Here is an 18,604-nt window from a genome sequence, read left to right as displayed (position 1 = left end):
GAAACATGAACGGTAAATTGTCTGGCTTTTTTTTTTTTAGAGAAAAATGAAGTTCAAGTCCGAAGGAAGAGGATGAGTTTTGTTTCCACTTTGTTCCATCTGCTCGTTTGGCTTTTGTAGGTAAAAGGTGATCTCTCCGGCTCCTCCTCCAAAACCCGTTTGGGGGGGGGGGGCGTGTTGTGACGTCACTGGGAGGGGGGTAACCCAGCTGTAGTCCGACTAACAGAAACAACGAGAGCGGAAGAGGACAGACGTTTCAAAATAAAAAGAAAACGTGCCATTGTAGCAAAAAAAACGAAGTGGTCACATGATGGCTGCACCACCTGGACAGGTAAAGTGAAGGTAGATCCGTGGGCCCATATCTGACAGGAGGCTCTCCACACCTCAGGAAACAGCTTCATAATGTCGAGCCGTGCTGTTTTCCTGCAGCTTTGACAGGAAAGCGGACTTAATTTAACCGTCTATTATGATGGAGCTAATATTAAATTACTATGCTATAAAACCTACTCAATAGCATTTTTTATTTAGAGTCAAACTCCTGGATAATTGTACTGTTGATAATGATTTAGGTGGTTTTATCAGAAACCATATGAACGCGTTCATGCTCAGACTCAGAGCTCCTACAAGAACCGTAGCCTTAGCTTAGGGCACCGGGTGGGTTTTATTTTGAAAAAGGAGACCGGAAACTCTGATGACAGCGGCCCAGCATGGGCTGTGTGTGTCCTGATACGCGTTGTAAAACGTGCAGTGTCCTTGTATCGCGTTGTGGAGCCGAAGTGTCGCAGGGAGCAGCTCAGAGTGTCCCGGCCGGACCGCCGCTGTCCTCGGACGTCAGGAAGCACAGCCTCCCGCCAATGAATGCCTGACCCCCGGCATGTGCAGCCGCTCTCTCCTTGGATGACCTACACGCCACCTCTCTCCGGAGCACAGCTGACCTGCCGGCCGGGAGGAGTGTCACCACCTGGAGCGCGTCTCCTGCGGACTTCAAGGCCGACCCCGGAGCACCTGACCCGGCCCGCGGCGACAGGACTCGGCCGCGGCGGACCGGAGCGCCAACAGTTACAGCTGATCGTTAACCACCGGCGCTCACATGATGTACACAATCACCCGAGGGCCCAGCAAACTTGTTACACAACGGAGGACAGGTGAGGCACCGGGTCTGGGTTCGAGCCCGGGGACCGGATCATGACGCAATGTAACGTCAGGTTGCATTCAGGTGTTGCAGGGGAAAGTTTGGGATTTCTGCCGCTGCTGTCGGTGAAATGCGTCACCGCCGAGTCCGACCAACTGTTGTCTGTCCTGCAGGTCCGACGCAGCAGATCGAGAGCAAGTTCGGCGACCTGAAGCTGAAGCCCACGTCTTGGCTCACGTCAAAGTAAGACGCTGCCTCAGCTCACGTGTTTCGAGTTTTCATTTATTTGCTTATTTATTTTGCAGTTCGGCCAGCGTGGGCCCGAAATACTCTGCACGTGCGCCGTGAGCGCGATCATGTAACACCTCGCCGGGACTTAGGTAACAAGCTGTGTCCATTATCGGACGCGACTACTCCCGCTGCACGGAGCTCTCTCTCGGCCGGCCTCGGTGTTAGCTCGCTCGGATACATCCGCAGCCCTGCTGGGCCCCCGCCTGTAGGGGTCCGGGTCCCCAGTCTGCAGGAGTGTGGCGGCTCCTGAATCGCTGACGATCCGGCAATTTAAATGTACACTTGAGTGAGAAGGCTCCGGTCCTGTACCGCCTCCACTTATATAAAAGGGGTGGACAAATTGTGAGAAACAAAGCAGAGTCTCCAGACCGACCTTAAAGTTAAACAGCTTTACAAAACATTTGTATCAGGATAAATTGAGCGTATTTCAGGTGCATCCCATCTTAAGTCGAAAACCCACGAACTTCAATATTTTACATTTCCTTTACTGTTCTGTTACTTTTACTGTTTGTAGCAGTCAAAGTCACTGCAAAATGCCCTTTTCTAGTCTAGTCTTTAAAAAGCTGTAAAACTGACATGCATTGTCAACAGCAGAGAAAGAGGTCATTCGTTTAAGAACAGTAGATCTCAATTAACCGGAACGCCTTGTAACAAAAATATGCGTTGGCTTGTGAACAAAGCCTCCCAGCCCAGTGTTGTTGTCCTCTACACAAGTCCAGAAACATAGACACAAAATGAAGAGAGGAGAAACTATGCAGATCAGTTTTTCTAAACTTGATTTGCTTATCAGGACCTGAGGAAAGTATTTGAAAGATCTGAAAAATGCTTTGAGATGCATATTAAGCTTAGATAAGCAGCCCAACCCAAAGTTACTATGCAGTGTTCACCACAAGCATCATTAGTTAGTGTAATCTAACAAAAATTAGATTTACAACCCTGCCAGTCAGCCACTTACCTTCCTGGAGTTAAACAGGCTGCTGCTTCATATCTGCCTTCACTTTGAGATTCAGGCTGCCTCATTCCTCAGGCAGCGACTTTGAAATTAATCCTGTCTCGTCTCTTTAGCTCACCGCCCCCAAAGATTGTGTTCAACCGCCTCAACGGGAAACGCCACCACGGTGGAGGCACACAGAAGGCGGACAGCCCGGCGGAGGGATTCACTCCTGCACACGAAGAGAACGTCAGATTTGTGTATGAAGGTGAGGATCTCAACAAGGAGGAAACCCTGGAACCAGGAGAGAGCGGAGATCATCTTCTCCAGGTTGCAAGTTTGTGAGGAAAACTGGGACACTGTGACTGGAAGATCATCTCCTGCTGTGTCTTTGCCTTTGTTAGTCTTAGGATATAAGCAATTAAATTGACATGAACAATGGAGGTTTTCATTCACCAATTCAGAATAATTGATGAAAAGACTGATTATAGACCAGCAGCATTATGATGAGTATCGTTTGTTGCAGGCCTATTTACAAATATCAGCAGCAGCATTAGGCCTATGTTAGTTCATAGCTGCTGTTAAAATAATAAAACACTATCCCAGCCCAAAAAGTCAGCTGTTAAATAAACGTTAGTTATCTACTGATCTGTTCATTTCTCTCTAGCTTCTGCTGTGTAACAGCAACTTTAAAATGACAATGTCAGTCAGAGTACATGTTTAATGCCACATATTTCCCTGAGGCGGTGTAAACAAACACATTTTCAACAGCAGCTGCACAAGCCAGACTTAAGGTGGCACCGCTGCAAGAATTCAACCAACCTGCCACTGAGTCTGTAAAACCTAACAATGATTAAAAACTATGACTGTGCAATATTAAGCTGGTCTTGGTGTTTACCCAGCATGCATCAGTGCTGGCCAATACTTCATGCCCGGGTGTAAATGATTTGTTGAGCCGAGTGGGTATGAACCAGTAGATGTGTTAGTGTTGGGCTGCTGCCAGTAAGGCCTGCTCCTCTGTGACAGTGAAGTTCAGCCGGAGGAAAGCACCTCACCTTTCTTCACCTGTCACACTGAAATAGGAAACTTGTGTCACAGCCTGTCGAGCCGTTTTCAGGCAGGGAACCTGATGGGGCTGACTGCCCACGTCACCTTAAAGAGGTGTTCATGAGGCATTTTCCCTCCGTCATGCACACAAACTATGTTTTCTGTTTGTTCTTTATATTTGACGTTTAATATTATTTGTACAAACTCTACTAACTGTTGGTTATATAGTAGTGTTAAATACATCACAGACCAGTCCATGCAACCAATACTATCCTCAGTGGACCCTGCAGAAGCTGCTCTGAAGCACCGGAGGCTTTATTTTTTATGTTGCTGATGTTTGAATTTAGAATCGTTAAAAAAAAAAAAAAAAAAAAAAAAATGGACAAATGCCATTTAATTCTGTTTTATCAAAATCCTTTGATGCACTGAAGATTGACAGTATGTTGTTTGTGTGCAGCGTGGCAGGAGGTGGAGCAGAAGCTGGGGGATGGGCATGGTGGAGAGGCAACTCACAGCCAGGGGCCCGTTCAGTACACTGAGAAGACCCCCAGTGCTGCGATGAAGAGTGAGTACCTGCAGCCCATCACTGCATTTTATGATTTCACAACAAAGTGGAACGACGATCATTAGATCTACTCTCAGTAGCCAGTTTTAAAGCAGCCTCAGAGATAACCCACTTCCTGCTCCATCACCCCCTGGACTTTGAACCTGTAATCCTGCTGGTTATTTCAACACCACAGAAAAGCTGAACGGCTACTCTCATCTCTCCACATGGATCACACACCAAGTGGTTTCTGGCTCAGATTTTATCTGTAGACAGAGGGCAACTGTTGTAAGAGTTTTCTTTAATTTTTAACTCTTCTTTGGTGTGTCTAGATGAACAGCTGACCATAGCATGTCTCCTCTATTTCCAGTGCCTTCTGTGGCAATCTCTTTGATCTTTAATCTCTCTGATAAATACATTTATGAGAGGATCTGGGTTGTCACCTTTTTATGAATAGTCTGAATTACAAATTATGTATAATCTACTTTCTTCCACTTCAAATGAGTTTTGGTTGTTCATGTCAAAAATTAACCATGTCACAGGACATGGCGGATAATCAGCGCCCGTTTTGTGTTTAGTGCTAAATGTTGGCATGCAACCATGCCAATATAAAAAGTTAACTTGTAGACATGTTAGCATGTAGTTTGTAAAAAGCATCAGTCTCAATATTTGACATGAAATTAGTTTTTTTAGTACAATTGGAGATGTTTAACATTATTTTGGGTTCTGACGTCATGGGGCATTTTAGCAAAAGGCGTGAAAAGGTAAATGGGCATGAACACTTCCTGAATGCACTGAATGTGTTATTTCACTGGACAGCTTTGGACGTTAATGCTTCCTATATAATCTCCATTTTTCACTTTCACCTACAGGTTTTAATTTTTTTTCATCTGCACAGATCATGGTCCTTTTGTTCTCCTGAAAACAAATCTGATTTGGTCAATCCTACAAAAGAGATCTGAGTGTAAATGCAAATTCATTATGTATGCATTGACTTCTGTGTGTGTGTGTGTGTGTGTGTGTGTGTGTGTGTGTGTACAGTGACAATAAAATATTCTTCTTCTACACATTTTAAGTCTGCCTGCCTTTGTGTTCTTTTTCTGTGCAGACTTTGTGCCCATAGACCTGGAGGAGTGGTGGGCTCAGCGCTTCCTGGCCAACATTGCAAACCTGTCATGACTGACTGAGGCCTAGAGCTGGGACAGGAAGCACCATGTTGATGCTCAGTGTAGGCATCGCAGGAGGGGGGAGAAGCAGAGTCCGTCTCTTGGATCTGCAGTGCGAGAGGGTCATGCATAATTTGGAAAGTGAATTGACGCCTTGTGCTTCACGCTGCTGTAGAAGAAGAAAAAAAAAAACAAAAACAAAACAACTGGGCACACACCCCTAACCTGCCCCTGATACAACATTGACCTGACTGTGAACACAGCGCTGACTTGATGTTGTGCTGCTGCAAAGGACCCGTCTCTGTCTACTTGAATGACGTATTGAATAGAAGTTGTTAGATATTTCTTGTTAAAGAATGCACCTCCTTTCTGACGTGTGCTCAGCTTTATGCGAATCCTGGCTGATCTTTGGATAAAAATCTGATGAAAAGCTACAAAAGTAAAATGTTTTTCAAAAAACTTCTGTGTAGAATAATTTCTCCACATTTCACTCCTTGTTTCCATCTTGCACATCGTCCTACGAACAGATGGTGAGGATTCATTACTGTACCCTGGCTTGTGATTGAGAGAAACCATCAACATTGACCTTATTTTTATTCTCACAGTCGCAGTTCAATATTTGAAACCTAAAATAAATAAAAGATTTTCATAATTTTAATCATAGCTGTAAAAGCTGAAGTCAATTTCTGAGGAACTAGCTGCGTGCCAACATTACAGGAAGAATTACAATAGTTTTTTGAAACTTGATGGCCTCCTCCTTCCCTGAGTTGTCTAACATTTTAAATACTGAAATTGATCCTGCAATTTTGCAGTGATTAAGTTTTAAATCATGGTTGTAACAGTTTTTCTCTTGCCCACTCCTCTTTCACCTGCTGCCTTTGCCCCCCTGCCTGTTCTCTTGCCCCGTCTGTGGCTGTAGACAGGGTGGCCTGGCTTGGCTGTAGTGAAGGTGATGCACTGAGAGTCCAAGTAGTCCACCAGTTTGGCGGCGCCCAGGCGGATTCCGGCTGCCTTAAGCCGCTCTTGTAGCTGGGAGAGGACCACAGGCTGGTACTGGAGGATCTGAGTATACAGCCTGGAATCAGACAGGATGAAGGAGCGCACAGCCAGGAGGCGATCCTGAAGGCGATTGGCAGCCTGAGAGGCAGAGATGCCACCATCACTGTCTGAGTCTTCATTGGAGGAGAGGCACAGCTCAGGGTTGGACCTGATGAGAGAGAAGGATGTGGTTAGGTTCACTAAGTAGAGTGATGAAAGCTAATGTTAAAGTACCATGCTTATGTGACAACATACAATAATCCCCATCAAGTCTGTAATGGTAATTTTCCCAATTTGTTTCCAAAAAATGTTGCAATGACAATAAGCAAATAACTCTTAAGAAGAAGAGGCAAAGTGAGACATGATTTCAAGTACAAATATTCGATACTTAGGTCACATATATATATATATATATATAAAAATAAAAAATGTATCTATAATTATCCATAATTAACCCAGAGGCCCTTCTGCTACACTCTAGCTGGACTGATTTCTCTCACTGGTTAGTCACAATTAAACAAGTAAATGCATATAAAGAAACTACCCAAAAAATATTCATTGATGCTGTGCAGATGTATGAAAGAATTTCTGGTGATCGTCAAAATATTGTGTCATGGTGTTTTTTAAAGATGAAAAATCTTAGTCAACAGAACACTAATGAAGAAAAGTTACTGAGCAGCAAAACAAATGTGTTCTAATTAAAGAGACGACCCATGCTACCTCTCTGATTCTTCACTGGCAGCAGTTGAAGATGTATTGGAGCCCTGTGAGGCAGACAGCAGCTCTCCCTCCTCGCCCGTGTGCTTCAAAGGGGAGATGGCAGTTGGTGCTGTGGGCTCTTTAAACTTCACTGTCTGGGCACATGAGACTGGCCCATCACCGGCTGTAGTGCTGGTAGGGGGCTTTGACTGAGCAGTGCGCCCTGTAGAGAGAGCCTCATCTTCAGAGTCCGAGCTGCTGACCAGCTGGTGGGTGTACTGGTGGATCTCCTTCAGTTTGAGGATCATCTGGCGCTTCGGTAAAGGCCGAACACCAAACCTGCACCGGAGAAAGTAAGGTGAACAAACAGATGGGCTGGAGGGAAACACGTTGGGATAGCGAGGAGTGTCAGACTAAGACAACAGTGACACCAGGGGAGGCAATCAAACAGACTCCTCTGTTTATTTGCTTTGATTAGAATGAATAAACAAACAAACAACCGGTTTCTCTTTGCAATGGCTGTGAACTGACTGACCTGTTGAGTTTGTTCTTCAGCTCTGGTGTGTCCATGTCGGAGAAGTGAGGCATGGGAGTGATTGGCACCAAGGAGCGACGGTTTTTATTGTGTGACATTACTGATGAGAGAATGAGCAGGAATGTAAAAATAAATCATGCAGTTGTTGAACAGATAGTTTAAAATAGTTGAATTTACTGATTTTGTTTTCACTCATACTGGTTATGATGATTTTTTTTTTTTATGTTTACAGCCATATTCAGTGGTCCAGTCTGCATGTGTGGGACCAAAAAACATGATTTCCGAGCTTTTTTCAAAACTAATTTCAGGTGTTTTACAGATCCAGTGTGCTCATACCTGGGGTTTTGAGCTGAGACGGAGGCTTCACCCTGTGTGAGAGAGGAAGCGCCTCACCATCATCCTCATCCCAGCTGTCCCATATTTTGGAGTCCAGGAGGCTGTTGGGTTGTGGCTCTGGTGCTGGTCCAGTATGAACATGTTCACTGCTGGATGGGTGTGTGCTGTGAATTTTAAATGGAGAAGAGTTTGTTGCGTTGCCATTGCAGCTTGAAGGCTGGATGAAATGACTAGATGGAGGAGGTTGATGGTCCGCAGAGGACGATGACCTGGCTGTTTCACTCTGCACTTGGCTGCGCTCGTGGCTGTCCTCCAGCCTCAGACTGAAGCACCCAGGGTTGGCCTCAATGCAGTCGTTCCATGAGTCACTAAAAGCTATGGGAGGCTCATCCATGAAGCTCTGCTGCACACTGGACTCTGCAGCCTCAGCCCCTCCGCTTTCTTCTCCTACCTTTTCCTGTTTTTCTTCATCACATGCGTATTTCTTCTCACAATCTAACCCTCTTTCTTCATCATCTCTTATTCTCTTCCTCTTGAGCTCAGCCCTTGTATGTAAATGATTGCTGTACTCTACTGAAAGTTGACTGTCATTGGAGGACTTGCTGTGCCGCTGTGATCTGTGAAGACTTTCGGACGAAGAAGAAGGTGGATTGGAAGTGTCGGACAAGGAGGAGAAACGAAAACTCGCTAACTCTCCCTTCTCAGGGCTTTCAGATGGGGCCTCGTCTCTTCCTTTACTGGTCACCCTATGCTCATCATGGTTGCTGTGAAGTGGGGAAGCAGCAAGAGGGACATGGGGCAGGCGGAGCTCTGTATGCAGAGGAGTGCTGCTATAGGGTCTGGGATGGATGTGGGGGGCTGAATCCTGCTTTAGGGAAGCTTGAAGGGGTTGACGGTGAGTCAAGTTACATTGATGCAGCGGTAATAAAAACCCATCTTTACTCCTACTTCCATCATAATTATTAGTTCTCTTGGGGGAAAATTTGAGCTCCAACCTGTAGTTACAGGTACCTTTTTCATCCAGTTTCAGCATGTCCTCTGATGGACCAACAAGTGCAGAGACACTGCTTGAACTGATGGAGGTCTGTAGTCTGTTGATTGGTGATAGAGCAGGAGAAGAGGATGAGGACATATCACCTTTTGGGAAGAGCTGTGTCCTGCACATGCTGCGTCTGGTCTGGGTGGAGCTGGTGGTGGTGACTTTTGTGGTCTGCACTGGTGTGGATGGAATCAGCCAAGAAACTTCTAGAGAGCAGTCTGCTAAACTCTGACCGCAACCAGAAACTGGATGACTTTGATCTGAATCAGCAGATGGCTCACGGGGCCTAGACTCTAAACTACTGGACACTTTAGTCTCCATGGTGGATTTAGATGGTTCTGGGATGGATTGCTGTTTGATGCAGGTGTAAGGTTGCTGGTTCGGGACAGAAAAAGGAGAGCTTGGTGAAGGACTGCGGGAACTAAGAACAGCAACTTCTACCTCCATCTCTTCACTTGAATCGGACAAAACTATGAGCTCAGGTTCCTTCTTTCTGGGTGATTTGGCAGAAACAGGAACACAAACACTATGAGGATCTTGGCTTTCTCGCTTCAAAAACCGACAGTCTTCAGGCAGTTTACTGGCATTTGTCTCCCTGTCTCCACGACTACCTTCATCCATCTGCCAAGGGGACAGTCCTGCAGTCGGCAGGTTGGATGTACTGGGTGGGGGGCTGAGGGAAAGGTTGTCCACTACACTTGGTGAAGACAGAAGCAAAGTTCTGGCGGACACTTCACAAGAAGGCTTCTGAGAAGACTGGGATTTCTGGGATTGAGAGCTGTGTGCCTTCAGTTGGTCAGCAGTTGAGGGTGAAGGTGGGCTTTCTTCCCCAAAGACTCCCCAAGAGTCTGAAAAGAGGTGGCCATAGCTGGCATCTGACTCTAACTGAGGGTTCAGATTCTGGGCGTTCTCAGTGCAGCTTCTTTCAGACAGTTCTGCAAACAATTCTTCTCCTTCAACAACCTCCTCTTCCTGCTCCACACTGACTTTCTCCTCCTCATTCCTCTTTCTCTGTGTGGCGGCAAACTCGTAGATCTCCTCCAGCTCTGCCTCATTCACTTGTTCCTCATCAGTCTCTCTCTTGCCAGATGTTACATCACTGATTTGACGATATCCTTCAAATGGTCTTTCTTCGTCCATTCCTCCATCTGCATCCATCCCCCACTCTTCCTCATTGTCTTCATTCCACATGGAGCGGAGGACGTCCATTAATGCCTGGTCTGTTTTATCATTGACATTCGTGTCCTGGTCCAAGTAGCCTGCCTCCTTCTGGTGGAGCTCACAAACCTGCTGTAGCTCCTGCAAGTCAAACCTTAAGGAAATGCAAGAAGAAAAGAGAGGACTCACTATAAAAACGTCAATAATGGAAGCGAGGAAGGTCACAGAGACACTGCACAGTGACCTTTAGGAAAATATGTACAAATGTGCACTTGAACATCTGCACTAACCTGGATGCCAGCTCCAGCACATGAGGCCGCAGCGAGGCTGGGACAGAGCAGTGGGCTGTGTAGAGGTACTGCAGCAGAGAGAGCACCGCCTCTCCGGGGACGTCACTCATTACCACCCTCTGTGCTGCAGGCAAGCCTTCCTCCTGCACCCCAAAACCACTTTCATGGACCTGAGTGAGGAGCAGAAGAGAAGAGGTTGGGGTGAGAATTTTCCATTGAAAAGCAGAACAAGTAAAAACTTCCCCCCCTGAATTATCAGACTGAACTTGCATTTTGAACTTGGGACCGCACATCACTGTCCAGCCCTGTGGAAAACACAGATTTAAGCCTGTCCGTCCCTTTAATACGTTTTTTGTCTCTGTCTCTTGTAATAGCGTTAGTATTTAAAAGCCACTAATGACAATCGACCTGAATACTAGACTTCTACGTAACAATATATCTCCAAATATGTCTCCATCTGCGCTGATGCTTACTGCACAAACTGTGAATTTATTTACCATTTCTGCCAGCAGAGGGCAGCGAGCATACACCATGAAGGAATGAGCAAAGTAGATGTCTCCACTGTCCACCTGGAGCTGCAGGTCACTGAGCTGAGGGTTGTTCACCATGCTGCTCAGGTCTGAAGCCAGTCTAGAAACAGCGACCTACAGAGAAAAATACCAGCAGGAAACACTGGGATCAGTACACTGCAGAATAAAATGTCAGCACACATTACACATGTCAGACAAGTAACACTAGTTCTTCAAGTCAGACAAAGCTTTAAAAAGAAGGATCTTCTATGCGACCAAATGCAAACTATAAAACTTGAACTATACACTTAGAAGTGAGTAAATGGCATCCATACTGAATGGGCTCTGCTTTGTTCTTTATTTGGTCTTGGCTGATCACTTTTCCTTTGGGTGTCCTCTGAGAGTGGATGTGCTGCTTCTGGTAAGAAGCCGCTGGTGCACAGTTCAGCTTGCTCCTCGAACTCCTCCGGGACAAAGCCGCTCAGTTGAAGGTTTGTGGATACTCTAGCACTACTCTGCTTGTCTGTAAGAACAGAGACAACCAGGACCAAAACTTAGAACCACTTAACCACTTGACTTACTGAACAATGTTTGTTGAAACCAATGAACTGTGATAAAAATTAAATACATGTAAACATAAGCTGTACAGTTCAAAAACATAATTCCTGCTGGAAGGCATTGCTGAACATAGCTAACTGAGGTGTTTTAATTCTTTGGTGATTGCTAAATTACGGAAGCATAGTGCTTACGTAATACATTATCATGTGATACTTTCACATTATTACAAGATAAAAAAACGTATCACCTTATAATGCAATATTTTCACATTATTACAATATACAAATTTATTATGTTCTAACATGATACTTTGTTAGAACAATATACCTCCAGAGGGTCAGACTCAAGTCTTCCTTCTGTCCAGCCTCATGCTTTTTAAAAACCTTCATAGTATAAGCATACTTATCACATCATCATCATCAACCGTGCACAATCACAGTAGAATCTCGCCATGTCTCAACCCAAGCATGAAGTAGAACTTGATCAAATGGTGTAAATCCGCCATATTCCTTCTCCGTTTCCTCATGAAATGGTTATAACTGATATTTTTTTTCTTTTACAGCAGTACGCTTCCGTACTAAATATTCAGAACAAACCCCCACATTCATTACTGTGAGCACACTAAAGGGAAGAACTATATGCATACCTGCAGGTTTACAACCACAATTTAAGGACAGAATTTATGGTAAAACATCTAAAGCTCACAGCAATAACACGTTTAACTGTTAAATTGAATTTAAAATTTCATAAAATTTTCTTCTGCCTATACCAATCAGTATTCAGGAAATGTATTCACTATTATGATGAATTCAAATGTAATTTAATCACAAAAGGTTAAAAAGCACAGAATTTTCTAGTTAGATAAAGCTGCACTGTGAAGGTGAACAGTTTCAGAGTAGAGTTGGGTAATGTGTATGTCTGTGTTACTTTTGTCAGGGCCTGTCGAGGTGTATCCGTGCTGTGTGAGGGTGATGCCGTCTTCAGCCAGCTCCATCAGGTTCTGCAGGGTCCGACTACCCACTGAGACCTGCCCTGTCTCTGGGGTGGATGGTGCAGGCTGAGAGGAAGATGGCAGCCTTGAAGAAGTGGGCTCTGTGTCCTCTGTTCCTTCACTCACAGGCTGGGGAGAAGACTCTGGCTTGTTTGTGGCATTGGAGGAGGGTGTGCTAGTCTAAATGTGAAGATCATGTATCATGAATACACACAAATTAAAAAGCAAGACATGCACAGGAAATCTACAAATGGAAAGCACAAGAGTTTACAGTTTTCTAACTCTTCCAGCAGCTACTGTGGAATAAACTGGATTATTTTCCAGTGCTTTGATGCAAAATTCATAAAAATCAATCAACACATCATCAGATTTCATGGCCTGTTTCCTTTAAGTTAAACTTCATAGCTGATTTTGAACACATTTACTTATTTTAAAACAATTGTTATTTACGTTGAAAACTTAATCAAACATGACATCACTATTAATTAGACAGGAGTTTGCTATATTCTGGTAAATTTACAAAGAAAGAAACTAGTGTCCACTGAATAATCCAGCTTTTTGTGGAGGAGGAAAGTTCATGACCCAATATTTTCTCTTGCACATATACTATCTGCACCAGACTGTTACTGGAGCAAAAAAATTTTTAGTGTCATATGGGTGAGGCCAAATGAGAAAAGCTGTGCAGAGCATAGCACAGTTTTTTTTTTCTATTTCTGAAGCCATCCTATTCTGTACATGGATGTATAGGGAACAGGTCCATTTGTTTTGTGTATTGATTAATACCCACTCCATCACATTGTGGTATTTATTGGAATCTACAGTATTTTTATGGTAGCAGAGTCCATGCAGGATATAAGGTCATTTTTTGTTGTGATGGATCTTATTTGTGCAGAAAACAAACAAGCACAGTGTAACACTACAAGGTGAAAGTGTTTTTCAGGACATTGTGTTAAATCTTCTCTTTTATACAGATGTGTGTATGAAGTGTTTTGATTGGTATTTGATGTAATTTGTTAAGTGGACTTCATCTATGATGCGCCTTTCTTTCCTCAGACCCCTAATTAGAAGATGACCCATTCTATCTCCTGATCTGCAGTCTGTGTGGAGAGACACACTCAAATGTGTGAAACTAAATCTAAAAATACAGTGTTGAGTTCAGTATCATGTAGGTGGATGGAAGTCTACTCTGATATTTCTTTCGGGGGAAAAAGAATCCTCTTTTATAAATTTTAATTTATAAAAGAGGATTTTAATTCAGTGCAGCTGGCTTCACAGTCTCAAATCAATGCACCACTTAATTTAAATTCTTATAGGCCACTAGCATTTTTTGTTTATGAACAAAAAAAGGTTTGTTTTAAAGTCTGAAGTCTGAATTTTAATACATTAGTAAATTCACCAACATCGTAAACCCCAGATTCAGAGCTGGGAGCAGGTTCAACTGTCAGATGTTACTCATACATAACAAAACACAGCACTCCCTTTTACAGTTTCAGACGCTCAATGTTAACCTGCCCAAATTTACTGCTAGGGCAAGTAGCAACTACCAGTGTTCAGTGTGACTCCATTCCCTATTGACAAACATAACAAAGCACCTTATGCAGCCATGTTTGTGGTCTCTCTCTCACCATTGCTGATTCCCAAGGCGTGATGAACTCTCTGAGCTCTGGAGTGTAGTAGTCAGACGGACAGGTGGAGTCGTCTAGCAGTGTGCTTTTCTGCCAGAGGGGGGCAGAACCACTCCAGTCACACAGGCTGCTGGGGGAGCGGGTTGGGGTTGGAGGAGATGGAGGCCGGCTGCTTAGGAGGAGAGCAGACACACGTTCCTGTAGCCTCATCAACGCTGCCTGAGCATCCTGGACAAGGAGGAGTGGAGGAGGACGAGAGATATTGTTCTTTTTCTTCTTTCCACGCCCCTTACCTGCACCAAGAAGAGGAGTCAGTGTTCAGGGGAAACCTTTTTTAAGGCCAAACCAAGACAAATGGACTTAGTTCATGTTTCTGAAGACTTTTCATGAAAATCCATTGACATCTGACAAAAGCTGTATCTGTGTGTCACTTGAGTATGTCAAGTACAATCTTCATATCATCATATACAAAAATTGCATACAAAACCTTAAGACCACTATATATATATATATATATATATATATATATGTGTGTGTGTGTGTATACACACACACACACCTCATTTATTTTCCATTATTTTCCACAATTAATGCTGGGAATCTGTCTGCTTGATGTATTTGAAGCCTGCAGTTGAGCTTTATTACAGTGAGTGATAGTGTCACCCCCACAAGAGCTCCCCAATGAATGAAATGTAAAATTGTCCTTGCGTTAAAATCCAACCAGTTTTTTTTTTATTTAGTTTGATCCCTTCTCAACATGAACATGAAGAAATTGTCAGTTGAAGAAAGGAGGATAAAGCAAAGTCAAGGGCTTTCAAAATAATTCGCATTCAACTATGGGTAATAAAAATTTTTCAAAGGGTTCAAAGGTTTGGACATTGAATGAATGAAGGAATTTAGTTAGTTCAAATAAGTTTATAAAAAGTGAAATTCTGAGGGGAATGCAACTGTAATCATTTAATGGCGTACTATAAATCCATTTTCAGTTGACATATGATGTAGTAAAGAAGTTACCGTACCTGCATCTGGTCTCCACTTCAGTGTTGGAATCATGGAAATCTGAGCGACAGAAATCTCAGTTGGTAATTCTCTCTTTAACTCTCTGTCCTGTTCCAGCAGGGAAGAGGATAGAGCCAGAGCCACCATGGTGTCTTCATCCAGGGCATCAGTCTTCTTCTTGGACCTCTTCCTTGCTGGCTGGCCTGGTTTGGGGGGGGCTTTCCTTTTAGTGCCTCCAGCCTGTGCACTGAATGAGAAAAATAAAAAGGATATAAAAAAAGGTTTGATTCTTTTTTTTCTACTTATATTTTCAAGTTATGTACAACAAGGTTATCCTTTAAAATTTCTCTTTGTTTTTCAGTCTGACTCAACTGCCAAATTCTGAAAAATGCTTATGGAACAGGAGAGTGAACTATTGAAACTGAAAGCTCAGAGGTGTATTATGGTTGACTTAAGTACTGAGCCTGACTCACAGTGTGTTAGCAGAAGGGGCATTCTGGGTCTCTTCAGCCTGTCTCTGCACAACCTGCAGCAACACAGCCGGAGAGACACCCATGTCTGATGAACAGCGCTTCAGGTGGGCAGAGCGACTCTTCTGGGACTTGAACTTCTTGCCACAGATAGGACAGTCGGGGACACCAGGAGGAGGAGGAGGGGCTGGGGCGCTCCCCTCACTCTTATCTAAACACCTACAAAAGGGATGAGACACCATTACTCTCAGTGTCCACCACTTGCCCAGAAAAAGGGAATTCTGTGGTACAGATGTCTCTTATTGAGGGTATCAGTCACGCAGTGACAATATGTCCAGACCTGTTGAGATGCTGTGTTCGCCCCTGTGGGCTCATGTGTGAGAGGTCTCTGTGGCAGATCTGACAGAAGAAATAACCTCCATCCTCGAGGTCAACCATCTCACCCTCTGCTGCCTCCCTGTCCAGCTCCTGCTGCAGCTGCAGGGCCAGCGCCTCATCACTGTCCATGTGCAGACCAGAGCTGCAGGGCTCTGGAGGATCTGCACACATTGGGGAGCATGGGCCAAGTACAAAAGCCAAAAACAGTTCATTTGTGGTCAGAGAACATAAACACTAAAAGATGCTCCACAGAGCTCAAGAGGCAGGTATTAATACTTGGTGGATTTTTCATGACAAGTGAGACCACACTCATTATGTGTAAATATATCACAGCCTTAACTTTAGAAAATGTGTTACAGTTACACAATATACAATACAATAATTCTTCGAAATGATCACATTTTAAAATTCCCTGATGATAAGACTGAGGTCATAACATTTGGTTTATAAAAAAAAAAAACAAAAAAACAAAAAAACACCTCCCCTACCCTCATTCCCAGTAAGTTGGCCTTTTTCTACAAAAACATTAAGCAATCTGCCAGAAATATTGGAGTTCTGTTTTAATGTGTTAAAAAAATTGCCAAATATCATTCCAGTTTCTGACTGATTTACAGGAAGCATCATTCAAAACGTTGCTCTTCTATGCCAAGATAATTGCATTATTGCCTATTTAAAATAGATTAAAAATGTCTTCTTCTCACATACAAAGCATTTAATGTCCTGACACTAAATTACATTAAATACTTCTTAAATAACCCACTATTTGCATTGCATTAGTTATACCTGGGTCTCAATGCTGGTTTTAGCACTCTTCAAAACACAAATCAGAAAACTATCATGTGTATGCTTTTAATTGTTATTATTATTTTTTTTTTAAGTAAAGCTTTTTGTGACACTGCTAAGAAAACTTATAATTATTGTTATCTTAAGAGATGTGCTTATCTGCTTGGTCTTTATGACTGGTCATGAACTTCTCACAAAATCAAAATACCACCACTTTAAGAAAATATTGACAATTTCCAACATCTTCCCTTAGAGAATAGCTTGGCTGTTCCCACAAATATGAAACGCCTTTACCACCATTACAACGGAAATATTCTAACTAGTTATTACAAAAAGTGGCTTGTTTTGGATCCTGTTTGTGGCATTGAGCTGCATTTGAAACAGAGATTAGAAAAGAATGAAACCCTGAGGATATTTAAGAAAAGATGCAACAGGAGAAAGGGAGAGATGGAAAAATAAACTCACTAAATGAGACTTTTTTTTAATAGCAGGAAAGGAAACTTGATATCCTTCCCTGCTCCTTACTGTGTCAAAGCATCATGTCACCTCACCTTGTCTTTGCTGCTGAGAAATAGCTGCACAGTCCTGCTCCTGGCTGGCAGGCTGGCTCCGGTCTCCGTGCATCATCCTCTGAGGGCTGGCTCTCTTAAACTGCTGCATCCTGTGGAGGACTTTGTCTTTGGCCGACATACTTATGTCGGCTCTGGGTCCTGTCGCTGAGAGCAAAGACGACGACCCGGCATCTCCTGCCCCACGTCCAGCCCCTCGGCTGGCCGTCTGCTCACCTGCTCCGGCGCAGACAGACTGGCTCCCGGAGCACTTGGGCCCAGCCGAGTCTTTATTATTTTTGTCATGTCTCCTTCTCTTGTCGCGTTCACTCGCCTGGCTGGAGGGCTGGGGCTCCGCTTTCCTGAGCGGCCTGGGCTCAAGTGGTTTCCTCCGAACTCGTTTCAGCAGCTTTGAGCCTAGATCAACAAAATCCTGGTCGGAGTCATCCATGAGGAGACTTTCGCCCACATTAAAGTCCCAATGCCACAGTCAAATGGATAGTTTGGACCAGGTGATGTGCAAACTCGGGTTCAGGGTCCTACAGAGGGACAGTATCACGAGCTCAGTCATTACATGTGATGGAAATTTACTGTATTACTGCAGCGCTGTACAAACTTACAGATATATGTTTTTATGAATGTGTGTAATATGTAATATCAGAAAATAGAGTTAGCCAGCTAGCTAGCTGCAGCTACACATGCTAAATCCCAAGACTCACCCAGGTTTTAATGAATTAGCTCTTCAGTTTCCACTTCATGATCGGTCACTCATATGTCTCTCCCAGTGGGGACGTTTTTCTTTTAAAACGAAACATTTTTGCATGAATTATTTGACGAAGGAAACGGACGGAGGTGCTGTGGGGTTTGTTTTCATTTCAAAACGACTTGCACTTAACCGCTTCATTCCGAGCTTCCGGTCATGTGACAGTAAATGAGCCAATTACTTGTTGGTTTTCAGTTCACGTGACTGCGCTTGCACGAAAATTTGGGCATGTAGCTACATGCCTAAATTAAGTAGTAAATGTGGATAATACAGGGTTTTAAGTACTCGGGCACCGTGTCGGATCTCCGGCCAGTGTCGCTGAACTGCTATTAAAAAAACAAACCTGTTGATGCAGGATATTGTCCTGTTTGAGCAGTCGGTTCAGTTCGCCTATCAGTAAAATGAGAGTAACGCAGCTTCCCCTCTCAACCAAACATCACTAACCAATCAGCAGGGTGGACAGTCATGAAGTACATTTACTTGAGTGCTCTACTTAAGTAGAGTTTTTGAGAATCTGTACTTTACTCGAGTATTATTTTTGAGGGATACTTTTACTTTCTCTTCTCTACATTTGAAGGACAAATATTGTACTTTTTACTCCACTACATTTCTATTGATACACTCGTTACTTGCTGATTTTGCTCTAGTCTAACATTACTGTTCATCGTTTTTATTTTTAATTGTGTGTGTTCCAAGTAAGAATATGGCCACGATGTATAATCCTCATCCTACCTGGATTATTTCTCCATAACGATCGGCTCATTCTTCATTATA

At 43.6% G+C, this 18,604-nt stretch overlaps 2 protein-coding genes across 2 annotated transcripts; one reads left to right on the top strand and one right to left on the bottom strand.

Moving 5' to 3' along the window:
* The first annotated feature begins 698 nt into the window (after window positions 1-698).
* On the top strand, window positions 699-5,351 carry mcrip2 (MAPK regulated corepressor interacting protein 2). Its single transcript, XM_029511018.1, has 5 exons — window positions 699-1,145; window positions 1,306-1,375; window positions 2,489-2,622; window positions 3,859-3,966; window positions 5,054-5,351. Exons 1-5 carry the CDS (start codon window positions 1,091-1,093, stop codon window positions 5,122-5,124), a joined length of 438 nt encoding a protein of 145 aa, XP_029366878.1. The 5' UTR covers window positions 699-1,090; the 3' UTR covers window positions 5,125-5,351.
* Window positions 5,352-5,693: 342 nt separating this feature from the next.
* slx4 (SLX4 structure-specific endonuclease subunit homolog (S. cerevisiae)) lies at window positions 5,694-17,952 on the bottom strand. The gene is made up of 14 exons (XM_029511005.1): window positions 17,787-17,952; window positions 17,071-17,606; window positions 15,699-15,897; window positions 15,362-15,577; window positions 14,909-15,135; window positions 13,890-14,182; window positions 12,201-12,444; window positions 11,051-11,238; window positions 10,704-10,850; window positions 10,207-10,376; window positions 7,720-10,070; window positions 7,384-7,483; window positions 6,870-7,187; window positions 5,694-6,318 (listed from the first exon to the last, which is right to left on the bottom strand). Exons 2-14 carry the CDS (start codon window positions 17,516-17,518, stop codon window positions 5,934-5,936), a joined length of 5,286 nt encoding a protein of 1,761 aa, XP_029366865.1. The 5' UTR covers window positions 17,519-17,606; window positions 17,787-17,952; the 3' UTR covers window positions 5,694-5,933.
* Between the last annotated feature and the right edge of the window lie 652 nt (window positions 17,953-18,604).

The sequence above is a fragment of the Echeneis naucrates genome, chromosome 1 (genome assembly GCF_900963305.1).
Source record: "Echeneis naucrates chromosome 1, fEcheNa1.1, whole genome shotgun sequence".
Taxonomy (NCBI): Eukaryota; Metazoa; Chordata; class Actinopteri; order Carangiformes; family Echeneidae; genus Echeneis; species Echeneis naucrates.
This window is presented reverse-complemented; position numbering and strand designations above follow the sequence as displayed.